Source organism: Bos javanicus, chromosome 6 (assembly GCF_032452875.1).
Source record: "Bos javanicus breed banteng chromosome 6, ARS-OSU_banteng_1.0, whole genome shotgun sequence".
NCBI lineage: Eukaryota > Metazoa > Chordata > Mammalia > Artiodactyla > Bovidae > Bos > Bos javanicus.
This window is the reverse complement of record NC_083873.1, coordinates 59,274,139-59,299,949: the sequence shown is the minus strand read 5'-3', so window position 1 is coordinate 59,299,949 and position 25,811 is coordinate 59,274,139. Positions and strand designations below refer to the sequence as shown.

The window sequence follows — 25,811 nt, the reverse complement described above, 5'->3', positions numbered from 1 at the left end:
TTTTCAATAACTTTAAAAAATTAAATATATCTTTTTGCAGACTTCCTCAGACCCTTTAATTTATTACCACGCATTGGGAATCTTGAGGAATGAAGGCAGTAGTTAGCATTTCAGAAATACAACTGATTGAGAATTTTGCTTGAAGCACTTCCCATGTCTCCTCTTCGTCAGAACAGACATTGATTAGACAGTGAAATACTGAGGATAATGTGTGGGTGTTAAGGGATAAATGGGTGTGATTATCAATTCAGATTGGTTTAGTTCAGTCGCTCAGTTGTGTCTTAACTCTTTACGACCCCATGGACTGCAGCACGCCTGGCCTCCCTGTCCATCACCAGCTCCCGGTTAACAAAACCTAAAAGTCTTAGATTTAGTAAAACTAAACTTAATATAGGGTTGAACTTTTGGCTAATTACCTACTTTTTTTTTTTTTTTTTGTATTTTAGTTTTTGTTTCATGGTTGTGCTATTTGCAACTTCTGCATTTATGACGTCTTGACTAGTGGATATTGGGTAAAACCTTGAATGCAGTTCAGTTATATTTTTTGCTTCATATTTTCTGAACTTTGAAGACTTTGATGATCTAGTGGTATTATCTTGTAAATTCATTAATTTGTTTGTAACTTTGCATATTTTTTGTGTTTCAGAACTTAAATAAACAGTCGTTTGACCTCGCAAAAGTCCTATTGAAAAGGACAGTCCAGACTATTGAAGCATGCATTGCCAATGTAGGTATTTCTGCCTATCTTTTTTCTGTAATTTTGTAGTTCTTAATCCATAAAGGTATGAATTTATTAGAACCCTTCACATAAAGACTTATTTAGCCTGTAAACAGTTTCATCTATTTAGAAGAAATATATAAGAGAACTGATATGTCCAAATGTAACCAAATGCAGCATAACTTTATAAGCTTTATAGACATGGTTTTTAAATGGCACAAGATAGAGGATGTTAGGTCTGCAATTCCCACCCTTTCTTCTTTGTATTTTATCTTTTTATCTCCTTATGCTGGTCTTTTTCACTTTCTCCCTTCATCTTTATCTCTGGCTCTCTGTATATATAGTTTCTTCCTTATGTCTCTAAAGTATTCTTCTGAGCCTTTTTGGCTTTCCCTCTTAAATAGTTGTTAATAGAGTAGTAAGTTGTTTTTGACTTTCGTGTATATATTGTTTTGTTTTTACCACAAAGTCAATAAAGTAATTCTAAAAAAATATTATAATTGTGCTGCCTTAATGTAGCAAGTTCATTATTGAACATTGGTCAGACTCTTACCTGTTTTTTGACACTTTATATAAAACTGAATTGTTCATTTATGTTTCCACATCTTGACATCATTTTTTTTTACATCATGTTTTTATTTATGACAAGAATGATTGTAAGTGTTCCTTTAAATTCATATATAATTTACCTAATCATTTCCCTCTTGCCTTGCATTTAGGTTTTCTTCAGTGTTTTCTTTAGTACAGTCTTCTTGAATGTAGTATTTATTTACTGTTGAATTGTTTTCTACGTATAAAAGTCTAAGTATATTTAAATCTTATGAATTATTAGTATTAATTTACTAAATACTACAGTGAAATTTGTCTTTTTTCAGTCTCAAGTATCTTTTTCTCACTTCTCAAAAATAGCCATTACCAATAGATTTTCATATATCCTTCCAGAATTATTCATATGTGTATGTGTAGTTTAAAATTTTGTTAAAACTCTTTTCCTTATTCTTTTCAAGTTCTTCACAATATTTTCTAACTCTTAATATATGTTGTCTTTCAAAAGAAATTTATCATTTGATGATACTACCAAAAACATGCTCAGATCAGTTGCATACAATTGCCTCTGTAGCATTTTTACATTTTTTTTTGTTTTTGTTTTTTTTAAATTTTATTTTATTTTTAAACTTTACAATATTGTATTAGTTTTGCCAAATATCGAAATGAATCCGCCACAGGTGTACCCGCATTCCCCATCCTGAACCCTCCACCCTCCTCCTTCCCCTCCCCTCCCTCTGGGTCGTCCCAGTGCACCAGCCCCAAGCATCCAGAACCGTGCATTGAACCTGGATTGGTGACTCGTTTCATACATGATATTATACATGTTTCAATGCTATTTTCCCAAATCTCCCCACCCTCTCCCTCTCCCACAGAGTCCATAAGACTGATCTATACATCGGTGTCTCTTTTGCTGTCTTGTACACAGGGTTGTTGTTTCCATCTTTCTAAATTCCATATATATGTGTTAGTATACTGTATTGGTGTTTTTCTTTCTGGCTTACTTCACTCTGTATAATAGGTTCCAGTTTCATCCATCTCATTAGAACTGATTCAAATGTATTCTTTTTAATGGCTGAGTAATACTCCATTGTGTATATGTACCACAGCTTTCTTATCCATTCATCTGCTGATGGGCATCTAGGTTGCTTCCATGTCCTGGCTATTATAAACAGTGCTGCGATGAACATTGGGGTACACGTGTCTCTTTCCCTTCTGGTTTCCTCAGTGTGTATGCCCAGCAGGGGGATTGTTGGATCATAAGGCAGTTCTATTTCCAGTTTTTTAAGGAATCTCCACACTGTTCTCCATAGTGGCTGTACTAGTTTGCATTCCCACCAACAGTGCAAGAGAGTTCCCTTCTCTCCACACCCTCTCCAGCATTTATTGCTTGTAGGCTTATGGATTGCAGCCATTCTGACTGGTGTGAAATGGTACCTCATAGTGGTTTTGATTTGCATTTCTCTGATAATGAGTGATGTTGAGCATCTTTTCATGTGTTTGTTAGCCATCTGTATGTCTTCTTTGGAGAAATGTCTATTTAGTTCTTTGGCCCATTTTTTGATTGGGTCATTTATTTTTCAGGAGTTGGGCTGTAGGAGTTGCTTGTATATTTTTGAGATTAGTTGTTTGTCAGTTGCTTCATTTGCTAATCAATCAATGTTATACACCACATTAACAAATTGAAAAACAAAAACCATATGATTATCTCAATAGATGCAGAGACAGCCTTTGACAAAATTCAACATCCATTTATGATAAGAACTCTCCAGAAAGCAGGAATAGAAGGAACATACCTCAACATAATAAAAGCTATATATGACAAACCCACAACAAACATTATCCTCAATGGTGAAAAATTGAAAGTATTTTCTCTAAAGTCAGGAACAAGACAGGGGTGCCCACTTTCACCGTTACTATTCAACATAGTTTTGGAAGTTTTGGCCACAGCAGTCAGAGCAGAAAAAGAAATAAAAGGAATCCAAATTGGAAAAGAAGAAGTAAAACTCTCACTGTTTGCAGATGACATGATCCTTTACATAGAAAACCCTAAAGACTCCACCAGAAAATTACTAGAGCTAATCAATGATTATAGTAAAGTTGCAGGATATAAAATCAACACACAGAAATCCCTTGCATTCCTATACACTAATAATGAGAAAACTGAAAGAGAAATTAAGGAAACAATTCCATTCACCATTGCAACGGAAAGAATAAAATACTTAGGAATATATCTACCTAAAGAAACCAAAGACCTATATATAGAAAACTATAAAACACTGGCGAAAGAGATCAAAGAGGACACTAATAGATGGAGAAATATACCATGTTCATGGATTGGAAGAATCAATATAGTGAAAATGAGTATACTACCCAAAGCAATTTATAGATTCAATGCAATCCCTATCAAGCTACCAACGGTATTCTTCACAGAGCTAGAACAAATAATTTCACAATTTGTATGGAAATACAAAAAACCTCGAATAGCCAAAGCGATCTTGAGAAAGAAGAATGGAACTGGAGGAATCAACCTGCCTGACTTCAGGCTCTATTACAAAGCCACAGTTATCAAGACAGTATGGTACTGGCACAAAGACAAAAATATAGATCAATGGAACAAAATAGAAAGCCCAGAGATAAATCCACGCACATATGGACACCTTATCTTTGACAAAGGAGGCAAGAATATACAGTGGATTAAAGACAACCTCTTTAACAAGTGGTGCTGGGAAAACTGGTTAACCGCTTGTAAAAGAATGAAACTAGACCACTTTCTAACACCATACACAAAAATAAACTCAAAATGGATTAAAGATCTCAATGTAAGACCAGAAACTATAAAACTCCTAGAAGAGAACATAGGCAAAACACTCTCCGACATACATCACAGCAGGATCCTCTATGACCCACCTCCCAGAATATCGGAAATAAAAGCGAAAATAAACAAATGGGACCTAATTAAACTTAAAAGCTTCTGCACAACAAAGGAAACTATTAGCAAGGTGAAAAGGCAGCCTTCAGAATGGGAGAAAATAATAGCATTTTTACATTTTAAAAGTATTTTTTCTAATTTAATTTTGTTAGAAAGGAGTGGAGATATCTTTTAATTTGTGCTTTGATATTATATTCTCTTTGTTTCTTCTTCCTATAATGCTTTTAAATTATTAGCCTTTGCATCATCACCTTTTCCTTCTCTTTGTCCTCTGATTTAAAATGTTTCTGACTTTCTGGGGTTTTTTTTGGCTGTGCTGGGTCTTTGTTGCAGTGTTCAAGCTTTATCTAGTTGCAGCAAGTGGGCTCAACTCATGGTAGCAGTATGTGGGCTTCTCATTGCAGTGGCTTCTCTTGTTGTGGAGTACAGGCTTTAGGGTGCGCGGGATCAGCAGTCAAGCCTCATAGGATCAGTAGTTGTGCCATACGGGCTTAGTTGCTCCGCAGCATGTGGAATCTTCCTGGACCAGGGATTGAACCCATGACCCTTGGCAGGCAGATTCTTATCACTATACTGCTAGGAAAGTCTCTTTCTGGGTATTTTGGGGGGGGAAAAGCAACTCATCCTCCACCTTCAGTTATTCTTTATTGCTAAATTCATAGAGAAAGTGTGTATGTGTCCACACATGCTCAGTTGCTTAGTTGAGTCCAACTCTGTGACCTCATGGATGATAGTCTGCCAGGCTCTTCTGTCTATGGAATTTTCCAGGGAGGCGTATTGGAGTGGCATTTCCTACCTCAGGAGTTCTTCCCAACCCAGGGATCAAACACACGTCTCTTGAGTCTCCTGCACTGGCAGGTGAATTCTTTACCACTGTGCTACTTGGGAAGCCCAAGTAAAGAAATTACTCAAACTTAAAAATCCAAAAGATTTAGTCATTTAAAATTTTTTGTCTGCTCTAAAGAAATTTCTCTATAAAATCCTCTGCTGCTGCTAAGTCGCTTCAGTCATGTCCGACTCTGTGTAACCCCAGAGACGGCAGCCCACTCGTCCCTGGGGTTCTCCAGGCAAGAACACTGGAGTGGGTTGCCATTTCCAGGGACCCCATGCACTGCAGCCTACCACACTCCTCTGTCCGTGTGATTTTCCAGGCAAGAGTACTGGAGTGGGGTGCCATTACCTTCTCTGATAAAATCCTCTACAATGGATTAAATAAACTATTTAAATTGTTTTTTTTTTTTAATAACAGTTCATTCCTAGAATTGTCATCCTAATTTGGAAAAAAGGTAACAACTCAATTACTTTTAAAATTTTTCATATAACAGTCATAATTTGATGATATTTGGAGATTTGTTCTGTTTTGGTGACTACCCTATTATATATATTAGTAATTGAAACATCGGTTCTTTTTCATCTTCCTCACTTGTATATGGAATGCCTAATTTATAGTTTTCTTTTAACACATTTATAAAAAGCCAGTCCAAGTTTTTAAATTAAATGGATATTTTGTTTTTGTTTCTGTCTCCTTTAGTTTTTCAATCAAGTACTGGTGCTGGGAAGATCATCAGTAAGTGATTTGTCAGAACATGTATTTGATCTGATTCAGGAACTTTTTGCTATAGATCCCCATTTATTATTATCTGTTATGCCGCAGCTTGAATTCAAACTGAAGGTAGGACTGACTATAATTTCTAAGTTCTTTAACTTTTGAGAGAAACATATATGTTATATTGTTTTCCTTTAACTGTAAAAGAATAAAATGTGAGTTCAATTTATCTTATATTTAGTTAAGGTATACATCTTTTTTAATCATTCAAGTGAAACAGAGACTCTCATCTCAGTGATGTTTTTCATTGCAATTAAAATTATAATTTACTTAATTGTTAAACGCCTGATAAACACAGTGATACAAATAACATATGGAAAGTGGAGTTATCCCCAAAATGTATAAAATGTTATTAAATGATATATATTATTATATGTATATGTTTTAGAACATCAAATGATATCAGACTCAGTACTCAAAGGATCTTGATTTTAACTATTTGGCCCTTTCATAGTATAGATCAAGGACAAAAATTTTATGTTATGACTTGAGCATATCTGGGAGGTTTTTTTTTTTACTGTTGTTTTTTTAAATAGCCAACTAAACAAATTCATAATGCCTCAAAAAATACGAAAATCTTAACACTCAGTCCTTTCTCCTTGTTAAACTTTAGAAAAGAACATGTTACATTTTGCTTGATATTCTGGAATTTTTGAAAAATTTTTTTAATATCCAGTATTTTATTTAATCCTTAAATCAGACTATGGTATATTTAGGACCAACACTACCAATTTTGATTTTTTAAGTTATGAAAAACATAAGATAAATTATTATGAAAAGTTTAAGATGAATCATTTTGTCCATTTACATAGTTAAAATGTATTTGGGATTCGAACTCTGATTTCAAACTCTTAAAACAGGTATAAGATTTGTCCATTTTGTTTTATGACAAGAATTTGCTGTTCACATATGAAAGACATTTTACCAGGTTTCTCAGAAACTGTTGTACGGAAAATGTTACACAGAGAACAGAGTTTTGTTTTGTTTTTTAATAATAGGTTTATTTCCACAACAGTCTAAGAGTGGTTCCATACCAAATTATTTTATAAGGCATTAAAATATTTTCTCCCAGTCTAATATATAGAGTTTGAATATGAAAATCAAGCCTCTTTAATCCTTAAACAAGGCTGCTATAATAGATGGTGGGAATGGATTAGGAACTAGACTTCAGGATTTCAATGTGTAAGCTTAATGTAAACAGAATGAAGTTAAACTACATTGGTTGTCCATACCCCATTCTTCTATAAGTTCATTTACTTACATCAGAAGTTAAGAGCTGAATCTGGCCTCCCAAAAATGTTTTATTTGATAAATTTTATTTCAAAATGTCATACAAAGAATTTTCTCTTTTTAAAAAGTTGATAACATTGAGTGAATGAATAAATTTTAAAATCGGACTTTGTTGAAAACTCCAGATTAAACATTTTCTTTAAGAAAAAAAAAAATCAGATGATTTGACAACGTTTGGCTAGAACTTGAGTAGTAGTACCTTAAATGGGTTATGAGCTTGTCTCTACCACAGTTGTCCTCAATTACTCTTCATCTTGTACCCTCTCTATGAAAATTTGGTATTTTCATAGGCATACTTTAGCAGTAGGCGCACAAAAAAATTTTTTATAGATTCCTTAATTCCCTTTTTTTTTAAATTTAGCACCTTAGTTAATGTTATTTCTATATAGTCTCTTTTAATACAATATGTATAACCCAAGACCATTGATTTTTATGTTTTTCTGTATTCTTAGATAAATTTTTGCCTTTTTAAAACTTTATGTTGAACTAGTACTGTATCTAATAGTAAGGGAATATTTTATTGTTTTACAGCAAGTGCTATCACCTATGTTCTTATTTGCTTCTGACTGTAACCCTAGCCTGCACCAGTATTACTTTTCTCATCCCAAGTGAAGAAACAGATTCAGAGTAGTTCAGATACTCTCTCTATAGAATTGTGTGTGTGTGCTTAATTGTGTCCAACTCTTTCCAATCCCTTGGGCTGTAGCCCACCAGGCTCCTCTGTCTATGGTATTTTCCAGTCAAGAATACTGGAGCAGGTTGCCATTTCCTACTCTGAAGAGATCTTTCTGACCCCATACATCAAACCTGTGTCTCTTGCATCTCCTTCATTGGCAGGTGGATTTTTTTTACCACTTCACCATCTAGAAAGCCTATCTGTATATAATTAGAGTGCCCCTTTTTTGAGTCACCAGTATATGCTAAGCAGATAGCCTAGGAAGTTTTTTATGGCTGTGGTGACTTTCTGTAGATGTATTGCTGAATTGTAGCTACAGCTTCTTTGTAGTGAAAAGTCCTCTAAAGACAATAAAAGTGTTTGAGAAAATGCTTCAGAATCACTGTTTGATTTTACTTTTTATACTGGGCCACTGTCTGCACCTGTGTACACTCTCCATTGCATAGTCCACAGAGTGCTGTTACTCTCTCGTGTTTTACGGGGTACTCTGATAGCTGAGTTACTTAGCAGCAATGGCTATAGTTGTCAGAAAATTTGCCACATTTTACATTATAATTTTTTCATGTTAGCCAGAGATAGGCATTTATATTTATTCCTCAATTTAAAACATTAAAACACAATCATAATTGCTTTATTTTGGTTGGAGAAAATTTTTACAGAGAATTGTTCTGAATCGATTACGTTAATTAGAAACAGTAACAGAGTTGGTTACCTTTTCCAACTAAGGCTGAAGAAAAATAAAAACTAGGTGGCCTTTTGAATTTCTTTTAGAAAGCCACTGATAAATTATTAATACAGAATTTCTGATTTTTACCCATTCTTTTAATTAATACTTTATATATTTGTATTCAAACAATATATTAGGTAATAGCTCAATGAGATAATTTTCACTTAGAGATAGATTACCAATATAGGTATGTATCAGAGACACCAAATAGTTTTTGCACCAGAAAAAAATTACCTTCATTATCATCCTATTCCAGTCTCACTCAAGGAACATATTTAAAAATCAAAAAAGGCAGGGGGTGAGTGGTAAGTTTTCATTTAGTTTTATTTCAGTAGTTACATGTGAAATAATCACCAGGCTACTGAAGTGGTTACTTTCAAGTAAAGTAAAATTTCCACTTTTTCTAGTGCTTGAAATTTAAGGGATAGATTGGTTTTTCTTTAAAAAGAAAATAAATTATGTTAGCTAGTCAGTTGAACTTACAAAAGGCAGCACTGTTCTTCATTGTAGTCATATTGCTTGAGAAAGACTTTGTCGAAGAAAATCATTTTTGTAGTTTTAAGTTTTAAACCTTGAATTTTCATTTTTACCTGTTTGATAAGTGTGCCTATCTTTTAACCACAAAACCCCTATCTCTGAAAATTAAAGCATTCTTTAAAAAAAGATAATACCTCCTCTAGTCTTTCTTTTTTACCTTGCTATCTTTTCCCATGAGTATGTATTGACTTTCTGGTATTACTTTAGACACACTGTATTTGAACATTTTAAAAATTGGAAGTTGCTTTTTGTTATTGTATTTGAACACTTTAGAAGTTAGCAATTGCTTTTGGTTATTGTCTTTATTTTCCTAGGGAGTGTGTAACTTTTAAAACATTTCATGCACCATGTGGTTTTAGAATAATTCAAATATATATTAATGTGGCTTCACTAGTGAAATGAAGGACATTTTTGTAATGTATATTGATTCAGGATAAGAAAATAGGCCCCTATCAAAAATGAAGTTTTGCTTTTTTGTAGTGTTCAGTTCACTTGACTTTATAGATCCTTGTAAGATTCATTCTCTTCTGTTAAAATGAATTTTTCTGAATCATGACATTCTTCAGTATTTTGTGCTCCAGTCAGGAGGGGATCATTGATTAAAACTTCATATACCGAAAAAAAAAAACCTTTCAGATATCAAAACCTTAATTGATATGGGTTTATGTTGGAGATGAAATTGTAGGGCAGAAGTTACTTGTAGGTCTTCCATTCACAGAATTTTTTATAGGACTCTTAGGGAATGTTAGAATTAAATAATTATCTTCATATTTCTACAGCATCTGTGCAGATTGCAAGCAAGCAGAGAAAACAGGCATAAATTAACAGTTGAGAGGGAATGAAATAAGAGCAAAGGACCTGATGATCTAATGTGGAATTAAATCAACTTCTGCATAGTAAATGAGAGAATACAATATTTTAAAGTTTTCATCATTATAAGCAAAAATAGTGAAATTGCAGCTTCTTGGGACTATTTTATGTTATTTTTTTATAATCTGATGAATAAATCTCAGGTTTTATTTATTTTCTTTTTTCTCTTAGAGCAATGATGGAGAAGAACGATTAGCTGTTGTTCGACTTTTAGCTAAATTGTTTGGCTCTAAAGATTCCGATTTAGCAACACAGAATCGTCCTCTGTGGCAGTGTTTTCTTGGACGGTAAGAGAATACAATTCTGTGGACTCTATGTTTTGGAGGCTAGTCAGTATGGCCCACCTGATTAAAACCACATATATCAAACTTCAATATATGTTTTTTTAATACCAATGTTACTGTCTCTCTCGGAGAGTAAACTGAAGAGCAATTTTTTATGAAGAAAGCTTTTTTTTATTTACCCACATAACAGATTTTAATCTTTCTTGTGTGTGCTAAAATAATGTCATTAGAATAAACATTTGAAGATCTGCAGAGTCTTAAAATTTTTAAATCATGAGATTGAAGACATCATGGTCCAGTCCATGCCATATTTCACTCAAACAGTTTATTTATTTACTGGTGCTTATCCTTTAGATACATAGCTTATCTGGTAGCAAGATGTGTGTTTTAAACAATTCAGTATTGTCTGATTTTGAAATGGAAAATAGCACTGCTCAAAGCTTTTAATGTTCCTTCTAAAGAACTTGGAATTATTGTGTTCTATTCAACTTGATGGTAAGGTTGGAAAATCTATGAAATTTATTAAATTGCTTTCTTGTGTTACATTTACATGTTTCTTTACTTCAAACATTGATTAAAAAGTCAGTTTTTATTATTAATATTCTAGAGAACATTTGAAATTCATCATTGTCTAATTCAACTGATTCAGGAAATGGGCTCCAAAATTTTTCTTCAAGTAAACTCACTATAATAATTGTTATAGTAATCCTGTGTTAAATACTAAAATAAATAAGAGACTTCCATGGTGGTCCAGTGGTTAAGAATCCACCTCACAATACAAGGGACACAGGTTCATTCCCTGGGCAGGGTACTGAGATCCCGTATGACACAGAGCAGTTAAGCCCCCGTGACTCAATGAAGATCCTGTATGCTGCCACTAAGACCTCAGGCAGCCAAATAAATAAATTACATATATATAACAAATTGGAGACACTGATATAATGATATCTTATTTGCCCAGAACAGGTCGTTTTGAAGGTCTTGAATATATTCTGACCATTTGATTAATTAAACTTGAATTTATAAGAATTTAGAGGGAATGAAACAGTTCTACTTGTCAGTACATAGACGAGTGTATCTGTCCTAGTGATTGACATTAATATATATAGAAAAACATTTAAACGAAAATGCAGGACTCCATTTTTCACTTGCATAACTTATAAAAACTAAATCAACAGTAAGAGGCTTCTTACACTGAAAATTTCACATTCACTAGTGTCCTAGTAATCGGTCTCTTATTCAGGTAAACAAAGAAGTATTTTTAGCATATCTGTTGTACTAGATTATTTCCCTTAATTATTTAGTAATAAGTGTTTTGATACTTGATCATGAATAGTACTACTCACTTTTCTCTGTTAGTTAGAAAATTATAAATCCTAAATGAAATATTTTATTAAAATGACAGTTGTCTCTGGATAAGAAAGTAGGTGGCCATGGATATTTATGTGTCTATTAAATAACTTTAGTTTTATTGGTTATTTATGAGATCACTTCAAAAATATACATGTTTTCAATGTTTAAAGTCACATTATCTATGATCAGTTATATGCCAACAAAGCAGACAACCTAGAAGAAATGAACAAATCCCTAGAAATGTATTGTTTCCCACGACTGAACCAGGAAGAAACAGAAAATATGTACAAATCAATTACCAGTAATGAAATTGTGTCAGTGATTATTGTTGTTGTTTAGTCACTAAGGCAGAGAGGGCAATGGCACCCTACTCCAGTACTCTTGCCTGGGAAATCCCATGGATGGAGGAGCCTGGTAGGCTACAGTCCATGGAGCCGCTAAGAGTCGGACATGACTGAGCGACTTCACTTTCACTTTTCACTTTCATGCATTGGAGAAGGAAATGGCAGCCCACTCCAGTGTTCTTGCCTGGAGAATCCCAGGGACAGAGGAGCCTGGTGGGCTTCTGTCTGTGGGGTCGCACAGAGTCGGACACGACTGACGCGACTTAGCAGCAGCAGCAGTCACTAAGTCATGTCCAACTCTTTGCGACCCCATGGATTGCAGCATGCCAGGCTTACCTGTCTTTCATTATCTTCTGGAGTTTGTTCAGACTTGTGCTCATTGAGTCGGTGATGCTATCTAACCATCTCATCCTCTGCCACCACCTTCTCCTTTGGTCTTCAATCTTCCCCAGCATCAGGGTCTTTTCCAACGAGTCAGGTCTTTGCATCACATGGCCAAAGTATTGGAGCTGCAGCTTCAGTCCTTTACTAGAATATTCAGGGCCTATTTCCTTTAAGATTGACTGGTTTGAACTCCTTGGTGTCCAAGGAACTCTCAAGAGTCTTCTCCGGCAATACAGTTAGAAAGCATAAGCATCAGTTCTCTGGCACTCAACCTTCTTTATGGTCCAACTCTCACATCCATGCCTGACTACTGGAAAAACCATAGCTTTGACTATACAGACCTTTGTCAGCAAAGTGATATCTTTGCTTTTTAATACACTGTCCATGTTTGTCATAGCTTTTCTTCCAAGGAGCAAGCATCTTTTAATTTCATGGCTGCGGTCACTGTTTTGGAGCCCAGAGAAATAAAATCTGTTACTGATTCTACTTTTTCCCTTTCTGTTTGCAGTGAAGTGATGGGACTGGGTACCATGGTCTTAATTTTTTGAATGCTAAGTTTTAAGCCAGCTTTTTCACTCGCCTCTTTCACCCTCATCAAGAGGCTCTTTAGTTCCTTTTCACTGTCTGCCATTAGAGTGGAATCATCTGCGTTGTTGATATTTCTCCTGGTAATCTTGATCCAGCTTGTGCTTCATCCTGCCCAGCATTTCACATGATGTACTCCGCATACAAGTTAAATAAACTAGAGTAACAGTATATATCCTTATCTTAGTCCTTTCCCAATTTTAAACCAACCACTTTATCCATGTCCAGTTGTAAGTGTTGCTTCTTGACCTGCATACAGGTTTCTCGGGAGTCAGGAAAGGTGGTCTGGTATTTCCATCTCTTTAAGAATATTGCACAGTTGATTGTGATCCACACAGTCAAAGGCTTTAATGTAGTCAATGAAGGAGAAATAGATGTTTTTCTGGAATTCCCTTGATTTTTCTATGATCCAGTGGATTTTGGCAATTTGATCTCTGATCTCCCTGACTTTTCTAAACCCAGCTTGTACATCTGGAAGTTCTCTGTTCATGTACTATTGAAACCTGGCTTGAAGGATTTTGAGCATAACTTTCAGGTCAGTTCAGTTCAGTCGCTCAGTCCTGTCTGACTCTTTGCGACCCCATGAGCATAACCTTAGCGTAACTGTCCAATAGTTTGAGCATTATTTGGCACTGCCCTTCTCTGGAATTGGAATGAAAACTGACCTTTCTAGTCCTGTGTCCACTGCTGAGTTTTCCAAATTTGCTGACATAGTGAGTGCAGCAATTTAACATCATCTTTAAGGATTTTAAAGAGCTCAGCTGGAATTCCATCACCTCCACTAGCTTTATTTGTAGCAATGCTTCCTATGTCCACTTGACTCCACATTCCAGGATATCTGGCTCTAGGTGAGTGACCACACCATCATGGCTGTCCTGGTCATTAAGACCATTTTTGTAGAGTTCTGTATATACTTGCCACCTCTTCTTAATATCTTCTGCCTCTGTTAGGTACTAGCTCACTATTTGCAGATGACATGTAATACTACATAGGAAATCCTAAAGATGCCACCAGAAAACTACTAGAATTCATCAATGAATTTGAGTATGTTGTAGGATACAAAAATCAATAAACAGAAATCTTTGCATCTGAATACACTAACAGTGAACTATCAGAAAAATTAAGAAAATAATCCCATTTACAGCCACATCATAGAGAATAAAATACCTCAGAATAAACCTACCTAAGGAGGCAAAAGAACTGTACTTGGAAAACTGTAAGATACTGATAAACCAACTGAAGACGACACACAGAGTTGGAAAGATATAATTGAAATAATTAAATATTGTTAAAGGCAATCTACAGATTCATTGCAATCCTTATCAAAATACCAATGGCCTTTTTCACAGAACTAGGATGAATAATTCTACTAAATGGGAGAAGTTATTTCCAAATAATATACATGATAAGTTGTTAATATCTAAAATATATAAATACCTCATTCAAGTCAACATCAAAAAAGCAAGCAACCTGTTTTAAAAATGGGAGAGGATCTGATGAACATTTTTCCAAAGACGACATATGAAAAGATGCTCAACATCAGGGGATATTTGTATACCTTTGGCTAATGCATGTTGATGTATGACCAAAATCAAACCAATGTTGTAAACCGATCATCAATCAATTAAAAATTAATATATTTTTTTAAAAAGATACTCAACATCACTAATCATCAAGGAAGTGCAAATCAAAACCACAGTGAGATACCACCTCACACCTGTCAGAATGGCTGTTATCAAAATGACTACAAATAACAAGTGTCTGCAAAGATGTGGAGAAAAGGGAACCATTGTGCACGGTTGGTGGCGATGTAAATTGGTGCCGCCACTATCGAAAACAGTATGGAGGTTCCTCAGATAATTTAAAATGACACTATCATGTGATCCAGGAATTACAGTCCTGGGTATTTATCTGAAGAAAACAGAAATACTAATCAGAAAAGATAGATGCATTAGCTCCATGTTCACTCTGGCATTATTTATAATAGCCAAGACCAGAAAGCAACCCAGCTGCCCAAACAACAGATCAGTGGATAAACTAGATGTGGTATATACATACGTGGTGGAATTTTACTCTTCCATGAAGAAGGAAATCTTACCATTTGAGACAACATGGATGTCCCAAACAGAGAAGGACAGATACTGTATGGTTTCACTTATATGTGAAATCTAAAAAAAAAAAAAAGACCAACAAAACAAAGACAGTTAAGGAGAACAAACACTTGCCAGAGGGAAAGGGAGGTGGGGGGTGGGGGTGGGGAGGAATAGGGTAGAGGAAATTAAAAGCTAAAAAATAAGTAAATCACATTATTTATGATTAATATTTTTAAATTGCCCAATAAATTTAAAATTTCAGTTACTCAGCTTATCCTTATATGAAGTTCTGAATCTACATACTGAGTTTCATGCTTATTAAATTCTTGCTGTAACCCTAACCCTTATGATTATACAGTGGAATTGAGAAATAGATTTAAGGGACTAGATCTGATAGGCAGAGTGCCTGATGAACTATGGATGAAGGTTTGTAACATTGTACAGGAGACAGGCAAGACCATCCCCAAGAAAAAGAAATGCAAAAAAGCAAAATGGCTGTCTGAGGAGGCTATAAATAGCTGTGTAAAGAAGAGAAGTGAAAAGCGAAGGAGAAAAGGAAAGATATACCCATTTGAATGCAGAATTCTAAAGAATAGGAGAGATAAGAAAGCCTTCCTCAGTGATCAGTGCAAAGAAATAGAGGAAAACAATAGAATGGGTATTCTAGAATGGGAACAATAGAATCATGCAAAGATGGGCTCAATAAAAGACAGAAATGGTATGGACCTAACAGAAGCAGCAGATATTGAGAAGAGGTAGCAAGAATACACAGAAGAACTACACAGAAAAGATCTTCACGACCCAGATAATCAGATGGTATGATCACTCACCTAGAGCCAGACATCCTGGAATGTGAGGTCAAGTGGGCCTTAGGAAGCATCACTACAAACAAAGCTAGTGGAGGTGATGGAATTCCAGTTGAGCTATTTCAAATCCTAAAAGATGATGCTGTGAAAGTGCTACACTCAATATGTCAGCAAATTTGGAAAAAGTCAGTTTTCATTCCAGTCCCAAAGAAAGGCAATGCCAAAGAATGCTCAAACTACCGCACAATTGCACTCATCTCACAAGCTAGTAAAGTAATGCTCAAAATTCTCCAAGCCAGGCTTCAGGAACACGTGAACCGTGAACTTCCAGATGTTCAAGCTGATTTTAGAAAAGGCAGAGGAACCAGAGATCAAATTGCCAATATCTGCTGGATCATGGAAAAAGCAAGAGAGTTCCAGAAAAACATCTTCTGCTTTATTGACTATGCCAAAGCCTTTGACTGTGTGGATCACAATAAACTGTGGAAAATTCTGAAAGAGATGGAAATACCAGACCACCTGACCTGCCTCTTGAGAAACCTGTATGCAGGTCAGGAAGCAACAGTTATAACTGGACGTGGAACAACAGACTGGTTCCAAACAGGAAAAGGAGTATGTCAAGGCTGTATATTGTCACCCTGCTTATTTAATTTATATGCAGAGTACATCATGAGAAATGCTGGGCTGGAGGAAGCATACGCTGGAATCAAGATTGCTAGGAGAAATATCAATAACCTCAGATATGCAGATGACACCACCCTTATGGCAGAAAGTGAAGAACTAAAGAGGCTCTTGATGAAAGTGAAAGAGAAGAGTGAAAAAGTTGGCTTAAAGCTCAACATTCAGAAAAGTAAGATCATGGCATCTGATCCCGTCACTTCATGGCAAATAGATGGGGAAACAATGGCTGACTATTTTTCTGGGCTCCAAAATCACTGCAGATGGTGATTCCAGCCATGAAATTAAAAGTCGCTTGCTCCTTGGAAGAAAAGTTATGACCAACCTAGACAGCTTATTCAAAAGCAGAGACATTACTTTGCCAACAAAGGTCCATCTAGTCAAGGCTATGGTTTTTCCAGTAGTCATGTATGGATGTGAGAGTTGGACTATAAAGAAAGCTGAGCGCCGAAGAATTGATGCTTTTGAACTGTGGTGTTGAAGACTTTTGAGAGTCCCTTGGACTGCAAGAAGATCCAACCAGTCCATCCTAAAGGAGATCAGTCCTGGGTGTTCATTGGAGGGACTGATGCTGAAGCTAAAACTCCAATACTTTGGCCACCTGATGCGAAGAGCTGATTCATTTGAAAAGACCCTGATCCTGGGAAAGTTTGAGGGGCAGGAGGAGAAGGGGACTACAGAGGATAAGATGGTTGGGTGGCATCACCAACTCAATGGACATGAGTTTGTGTAAACTCTGGGAGTTGGTGATGGACAGAGAGGCCTGGCATGCTGCTGTTCATGGCGTCACAAAGAGTTGGACACAACTGAGTGACTGAACTAAACTGAATACTGGTGGCTCAGCAGTAAAGAATTTGCCTGCCAGTGCAGATATGGGCTTGAACACTGAATCAGGAAGATCCCCTGAAGAAGAAAAGGCAACCCGTTCAGTGTTCTTACCTGGATATCCCATGGACAGAGAAGCCTGGTGGCCTACAGTCAGTGGGGTGGCAAAGAATTGTACATGACTTAGCAACTAAATAGCAACAGCAAAAAGGGCAATTACGGGTTGGTTCCAGCCACGTGAAACTTTTTTTTTTGCTTTGAGGCAGTATGGCACATGGATTGTGTGTACTTATTTCTGGGTCTGCCCTTGCTTTCTACCTCACATTCTTCTAGCATTTTTCTCCTGTAAACTTTTCTCAGATAGATTTTGTGCATTTTGAAATTTTATTTTTTGTTTGTTTTGTGGTATAATTTTAAGCTACAATTTTTGGCTTTTCAACATACATAGTTTGGGTTGGGGGATGTTTTATACTGTTTTAACATGGTGAAAATCCTGTTCTAAAAAATACTGTTGTGAAATTATGTATTTTTTAATTTATATTCTTCCTTCAGAATGATGTAACTGTCATTTTAATGACCACCGTATTTTCTAGTAAGTATTGGAAAAAAAAACTTTATTTTTTTAGTAGATATTTATGTACTGTTGATGTACCTTATTTGAAAATAGTTATTTTGCCTTACAACTAATATTTAGCAATCTTTTTCTGTATAGATTTAATGACATTCATGTTCCTGTGAGATTAGAAAGTGTGAAATTTGCCAGTCACTGTTTAATGAATCACCCAGATTTAGCAAAGGATCTCACAGGTAAGGTGGCTGGTCTATTGAAATATGAACGCAATCACACAAATATATTTTAGATGTGGCCTTTGACTTTAACTTGAGTTTTTGAATAGGTTTCACTCTGGCACTGTTTCAGGTCTCTAACAGTCATGGACTAGTAAATGATTTCATGTTTATACAATAAAATTAAGTTTGAAATCTTCACATTGTAATCTTTTGAAATTTTTTGGAATGATAGTTTAAAGAAGTAGACTCTTCCTTTGAGTAAGTAGATAAGTGATTTCTTCTGAAATAGATTAGTAGAATTTCTCATTCTTCACTTGAAATAAAGCGTTTAAACCTACTTATTTGGTTGTAACAAATAAATAGCTTCTATCAAAATACTTGGGCTTCAGACTCAGTATAAGGAGTCTCAGCAGTAAAGAACCTGCCTGCTTTGCAGGAGACTCATGTTCAATCCCTGGATCAGGAGGATCCCCTGGAGTAGGAAATGACAACCCACTCCAGTATTCTTGGAAATACCATGGACAGAGGAGCCTAGCAGACTGCTGTTCATGGGATTGCAAGAGTCTTACTCAGTGACTAAACCACCAGAATCAAAATACTGTTTACTGTGGGCTGCCTTGATGGCTCAGTGGTAAGGATTCCGCATGCCAATGCAGGAGACACGGGTCGATCCCTGACCAGGAAGATCCTACATGCCACAGGACAGCTAAGCTTGTGTGCCACAACTACTCAGCCTGTGCTCCAGAGCCTGGGAACCACAACTGCTGAGTCCACATGCCACAGCTGCTGAAGCCCATGCACCCTATAGCTCATGCTCCACAACAGGAGAAGCTACCACAATTAGAACTCAAGAGCTGCAACTAGAGAACAGCCTCTGCCTGCACAACTAGAGAGTAGCCTCTGCTTGGGCAACTCGAGAAAAGCCTGCACAGCAACAAAGACCCAGCGCAGACAAAAATACAAATAAATGTTTTACCAAATTTTTATCAGTTTGTCCAAAAATAAACAAAGTGCTTGCCAAAAAGAGAGGAAATAACTTTGTTCGTATCATAATTATCTAAGATTTTTTTTAGCGGTCATAGAATGTTATTTTATATTGTGTAATGCTCTAAGAATTTTTATTGTATTTTTTTTAGTCATTTAATATGTATTGTATAAATCAGGTGCTGCTTTGATTTCAAATCAGGTACTGATTTGACTTTTCCATAATAGTTGGTATAAAATATTATTTATTAACATATAACTTTTCAGTAATAGTATGATATAGTTCATTTTGTTATTATGTAATGGCCACCTCAGAAATTAAATGATTTTAATTTATCCTCATTTTACAATTGTTCCAGTATATAGACATAAAAGCATTAGGTTGTTTTTTTTTTGGTCATTGTGAACATAATGAATATTATAGCTTATATTTAGCTTAATTTTTTCTGTTTCAGAATATTTGAAAGTTCGATCCCATGATCCAGAAGAAGCTATTCGTCATGATGTTATTGTTACTATAATAACTGCTGCCAAAAGAGACCTTGCCTTAGTGAATGATCAGCTACTTGGCTTTGTAAGAGAAAGAACACTGGACAAACGGGTAAAACCTGAGGAATTTTATTCTTTTTTAATTTACTAACCAGTCCATTCTGAAGGAGATCAGCCCTGGGATTTCTTTGGAAGGAATGATGCTAAAGCTGAAACTCCAGTACTTTGGCCACCTCATGCGAAGAGTTGACTCATTGGAAAAGACTGATGCTGGGAGGGATTGGGGGCAGGAGGAGAAGGGGACGACAGAGGATGAGATGGCTGGATGGCATCGCTGACTCGATGGATGTGAGTCTGAGTGAACTCCGGGAGTTGGTGATGGACAGGGAGGCCTGGCGTGCTGCGATTCATGGGGTCGCAAACAGTCGGACTCGACTGAGCGACTGATCTGATCTGATGTTTACATTGTTAGCAAAATACAATAGAAATCATTTTATATTTAAAGTTATCTTGAAAGTCAAATTCAGTTCAGTTCAGTTCAGTCACTTAGTTGTGTCCGACTCCTTGCGACCACATGAATCGCAGCACGCCAGGCCTCCCTATCCATTACCATCTCCCGGAGTTCACTCAAACATTGGATTCTGTAGCTTTTCATATCTTCAGTATGGGTTTTTAGCTCACCTTTACAAAACGAGCAGCAAAATTAAAGTTTTGTTTTACCTTTTCAGTTACATGATGAGTTTCAGAATACTGATCATCACCATTTGTTTGCTTTATAGTTAGCATTTGCGGAAGTATCTGTCTTGGAATATCGTACTTCCTGTAAAAGTGGTGTTTCCATATTGCTATGCTAAGCTTAGAGCCTTTGATGTTTAGTCATTGCTGCTGCTGCTGCTGCTAAGTCGCTTCAGTCGTGTCCAACTCTGTGTGACCCCGTAGACGGCAACCCACCAGGCTTCCCTATCCCTGGGATTCTCCAGGCAAGAACATTGGAGTGGGTTGCCATTTCCTTCTCCAATGCATGAAAGTGAAAAATGAAAGTGAAGTCTCTCAGTCATGTCTGACTCTTCGTGACCCCATGGACTGCAGCCCATCAGGCTCCTCTGTCTATAGGATTTTCTAGGCAAAAGTACTGGAGTGGGGTGCCATTTAGTCATTACTCTTTGTGTAATTTCCTGTATGTGGATGCAATTTAAAATGTGGGTTGATAAATGTAGTACTAAGAACAGTAATAGTTGCTAAGAAATAGTGTCAGCCATAAGGGACATATAGGCAAGGCAGGCTGATAAAACATGTTACTTATTAACATCTTTAAAAAAGGTTGCCTTTAAAAGTGTGCTATTTTATTTGAAGCACAGTTTTAAAAATCTCCTACCATCCTGAAACTAATGCAGTTTAGCTGTAATTTCAAGATAGAAAAGCAGTATCTTGCTATAGAAATATATAGCAAGATGCATTCTTTAAATTGTTTTGAAATAGTCATAGGAGACAGATACGTAAACACCATTTAACTTGTTCAGCTGTGTCATTAATTCTCCATCTGAAGAGTTTTTTCCCCCTGGCATTAATATAAATGAAATAACACTCCCTATTGCTTAGTTGTTAATTACCACCTCCCCAGCCCCCAAACCCGATTTCAAGTATTGCCATTTTTATTACTTCTTCCTTTTAGAAACATTTCACTTCTACTTCTGTCAGTGTTTGTTTATAATTTCAGGATGAGCTGAGTAAATGATTCTTGCTAACTGAGACTGTATGATATAGTCTTAATAAGGCCTATTGGACGTTTTAGGAACTGTTATTTTGGTGTAATGAATTAAATAACCTAGAGTATAGCCTTTCTCGGAGAAGGCATTGGGACCCCACTCCAGTAATTTTGCCTAGAAAATCCCATGGACGAGGAGCCTGGTAGGCTGCAGTCCATGGGGTCGCTAGAGTTGGACACGACTGAGTGACTTCACTTTCACTTTTCACCTTCATGCAATGGAGAAGGAAATGGCAACCCACTCCAGTGTTCTTGCCTGGAGAATCCTAGGGACAGGGTAGCCTGGTGGACTGCTGTCTATGGGGTTGCACAGGGTCGGTGGACACTACTGAAGTGACGCAGCAAAAAAAAAATAGCCTTTCTAAATTTTGTTTTCTCTAAAAAGTGGGAATGAATTAAAATCTTCGATTTCACTGCTTACATTCTTTGGTTTTATGTTAGAAATGTCAAAATGCATCTTTTACTTGTTATATGGGAACAGTTTCATTTCACCAAATAAATAATCTAAAATTGAGAAAAGTGTACCAAAAAAATTTCAAGAAAGTATTAAATAAACCAAAGATAAGTATACTCTGATTTATTAGAGATAAGTACCTTGTGGTTATTATTGTTCTTTTGTCTTTCTGACTCTAGATTTTTATAATCTCCTTTTCTGTCCACCCTCCTCTGATCACCTTTCTTCCCTTCTCTTAAACCCCTCCAATCTATTTAACTCCTAGTCTTTCATGAATTAGGGTGTGACTAGGTAACTGATTTGCCCTTTAGATTACAAAATAATAAAATTCACTTAAGACTATCACTAAGGTGCTTTCCAACTTTATAATTCAAACATTTTGATACCAAATTTTGCTTTTTTTATAATTGGAGGATAATTGCTTTACAATATTATTTTGGTTTCTGCCATACATCAACATGAATCAGCCATAGGTATACATATGTCTCTTCCCTCTTGAACCTCTCTTCAACCTCCCACCCCAATTTTGCTCTTCTTATTCTGAGTTAATATCAAAAGGGATATAACTAGGATAAAACATTCCAGATGATTCGGCTTTTGTTTGTAGACTGAATTGTATACTTTCTCTTATTTTTTAATCACTCCTAAAACTTGGCCAAATTTTTTTTTAGACAGAATCAAATGAGATTTTTGGTAAAATTTATTGTTGCTTGGCTTTGAAGAAAATAAAAAATTGATAGGTGATCTAGTAGTATTTGCACTGGATAATTTGCAAACTAGTCCGTTTTCTGAACAGAAACATAATCAAAATTGTTGTTTAAGTGATTTGTCTTTTATGAAAATAAGTATTGTGCTAATCTATGCACACCTAAATCTGTGCAGCCTATTGGAATAAATCACAATTTTTGCCAGGTATTATACTAAAATTTGTTATCTAGCTCATCTAGTAAACTTTGTACTTTCTAGTGGCGAGTAAGAAAAGAAGCTATGATGGGTCTGGCTCAGCTTTATAAGAAATACTGTCTTCATGGTGAAGCAGGAAAGGAAGCTGCAGAGAAAGTCAGCTGGATAAAGGACAAACTTTTGCATATATATTATCAAAATAGCATCGATGACAAGTGAGTTCCATATGTTGGTAAAATGGATGAATATAAAAGTGTGTTTAATTTTTTAATATGGTTTCTGTTTGATTTTTTTCATAATACTTAGTTTCTAAGTTCAGAAATCACTTTCTGCATGTTTAGACATATCATGTTTAAATAAGACTATAGCCAGAATTATCAGTTAGCATAATAATTGTGAAATATAGGCAAGAGAGTTGGACTCAGACCAGAGACCAAGTGTTCATTCTACCCCTTATTAGATGAGCCTTCCTTACAGAATTGTCTTACGGATTAAATAATATAATGAATATAAAGACCCCTGGCCCACCACCTGGCAATGTAGCACTGTTTTTTAAGTGCTAGTTATTTTTCCTTTTTGCAACACTGTAAGTACCAATTGAGATATTACTGTTCTTTTTTTTTTTTTTTTTGAGGCATAATTGACGTATAGCATTATACTTCAAGTGTATAAGTGTTATGATTCTATATTTGTATATATTGCCAAATGATCACCTAGTAAGTCTAACTTCCATACCCATATATAGAAAATTCTTTTCTTGAGATGAGAACTTATGTTGTTTTCCCTTTCTGAATGTTACTCATAATTCTCTATTGGATTACAGTAATAATTTTGTTTTTTGCAAAATACTTCACAGTGTTTTATTGAGTTAGACTACTTTGACATTATTGATTATGTATTTCATTGACTAATGAAGAATCCTTATATTTAATAAGAATTAAATAAGAATAATTTTATAATTATAATCCTTATAATAAGAACCTTTATTCTAGTGATGTTGAATAATAAATATAGGCTTAGCAAGAAGGATATTTGAATATGGTAACGAATTTAGAATGTGCAGTGAAGACAGATCTGCATAAGAGAAGCTGATTTTCAGGATGATGAAGGAAGATCACCTTGATTTTACAGAATGACAACATGGGAAAGGAGCCAGACTGTAATCAGAGGAAATTGATAAATTTTTTGAGAATTAGTAATTCTTGATCGTAGCTTTATTTGTAATGTTAAATAATTTCTGATAGCTCCAGACTGATGATGACGAACAGGTGGAACAGGCTTAGCATCCTGTGCTTAGGAATAATATATAACCCTTTTAGAACAGATGTTTCAGGCTGACAAAGTGTAAAGCCACAAGTAACAACTGTAGCTCTAAATTTAAAAATAACTATACTTGTAAGGAAAAACATTGATCACATACTGATCTTTTCCATTTATTTGCACACATGGGTATCACCATTGGTATGGTATCTTTGTATGAGGTGGTTAAAATATAAAATGGCTTTTGCTTCTGAAAAACAGAATAATTTTGTTACTTGGGGTTTTTTTCTCTTTGTTTGTTTGCTTCATAGACTATTGGTAGAGAAAATCTTTGCTCAATATCTTGTCCCCCACAACCTGGAAACAGAAGAGAGAATGAAATGCTTGTATTATTTATATGCTAGTTTGGATCCAAATGCTGTCAAGTAAGTTACTTTTTAAATGATTCTTGAATCTTTTATACAATTATTTATTTAATCATTTCTAATTGCTTCTTCTAGTTGAATCAAGAACCTCAGATAAATATTTATAGAGAAAATTTTTATCTAAATTCAAGTAAATTAAAGCAAAAATATTCCTATATGCATAGATATATTTGGCAACTGAGCAATATGGTTTCAGGAATTTAGAGAAGTCCCCATGTCAAAATTGTCTTTTGTGCACCTGTTGACTGGGATCTAAATCACGTTATTGGAGGTTTACCATACTAAGCCTAAGAAATAAGAACTGTTTCTTTGTCAGGAGAACATGTCCAGATCACTTCTGTGTAGAATAACTGTATGATTGATTGTCGAAACAAGTATTTTTGAGATTGAAAGAAGGCACTATTAATAATTTTGTTCAGACAGCCACCATAACTTAAATATCCCAGGCCACTTAGAATCTGTGGGCATTCCACTTTAATAAAGCTTTTAAAAAAGTAAGTAACTCCTCTTATTGAGAATTCTGATTCTCCTTAATAAGAACCTCAGCTATTACATTTACACATATATATATTACCTTTAATTTCATATAATTTCAAATTTACAGAAAAGTTTCAAAAATAATAACAAAACTTTTTAAATCCCATTTAGTGAAATTCCTAATTTTTGACCATTTGCTTTATCATTTGTGCGTACTTTACATACGTACTTTCTTTGATCCATAGATAGTAATTTGCAGACACTGCATTCCTTTACATCTAATACATAGGTATTCCTTAATTACAAGGATATTCTTTTATATAACTAGAGTGCTTTCATTGAAAGTCAGGAGGTTTAATATTGATAAAATATTGTATAATCCAGTGTGTATTCAAATTTCCTCAATTGTCCAAATAATGTCCTTTATGGATTTTTGTTCCCTTTCTAGGATTACATGTTGCATGTTTAATTATCATGTCTCTAGTCTTTTTAAATTTGGAACCATTTCTCAGTTTGCCTTTGTCTTTTATGACTTGGACAGTTTTCAGAACAGTGTTGCATAGGTCAGTTATTTTATATAATGTTCTCTCAGTTCGGGTTCATTCAGTGTTTCCTCATTACTGGGTTGAGATTATGCGTTTTCAGCAGAAAGTCCACAGAGTAACATACCCTATTAGAAGACATCAGCCATCATTTTAAGGATTTGCAAGTAGTTCATAACGTTCACTGTAGATAGTAAATTCCAGGCCAGAGGTCTTGATCTCTGTTATATTTGGCAAAGAGTACTCAGAAATAAACTAATTTTGAGCACCTGAAATTACAGAGTGGGTTTGTAAGAGAAGAAAATCTGCTATCACGGAGAGAAAAGAATCCAGAGTAAAGAAACTCAATTTAAATTTGGCATGTTTTGAATCCACATCATTTCCAAGAAATTCATTTTTGAAGTCATCTGCACTATTTCATGCATACCTCCTTAGCCTGGCCTTTCACGATCTGATCCTTTTCTATAAT

At 35.3% G+C, this 25,811-nt stretch overlaps 1 protein-coding gene across 4 annotated transcripts in view; it reads left to right on the top strand.

Moving 5' to 3' along the window:
• Nucleotides 1-25,811, top strand: part of PDS5A (PDS5 cohesin associated factor A) — a 133,809-nt gene that overhangs the window by 53,976 nt on the left and 54,022 nt on the right. For all 4 annotated transcript variants that reach the window (XM_061421178.1, XM_061421177.1, XM_061421179.1 and 1 more), the window contains 7 exons: nt 647-727; nt 5,728-5,868; nt 10,074-10,189; nt 17,967-18,061; nt 19,483-19,628; nt 22,702-22,853; nt 24,210-24,323. In XM_061421178.1, the coding sequence (XP_061277162.1) occupies nt 647-727; nt 5,728-5,868; nt 10,074-10,189; nt 17,967-18,061; nt 19,483-19,628; nt 22,702-22,853; nt 24,210-24,323 (845 nt within the window). The remainder of the gene's footprint in view (nt 1-646; nt 728-5,727; nt 5,869-10,073; nt 10,190-17,966; nt 18,062-19,482; nt 19,629-22,701; nt 22,854-24,209; nt 24,324-25,811) is intronic.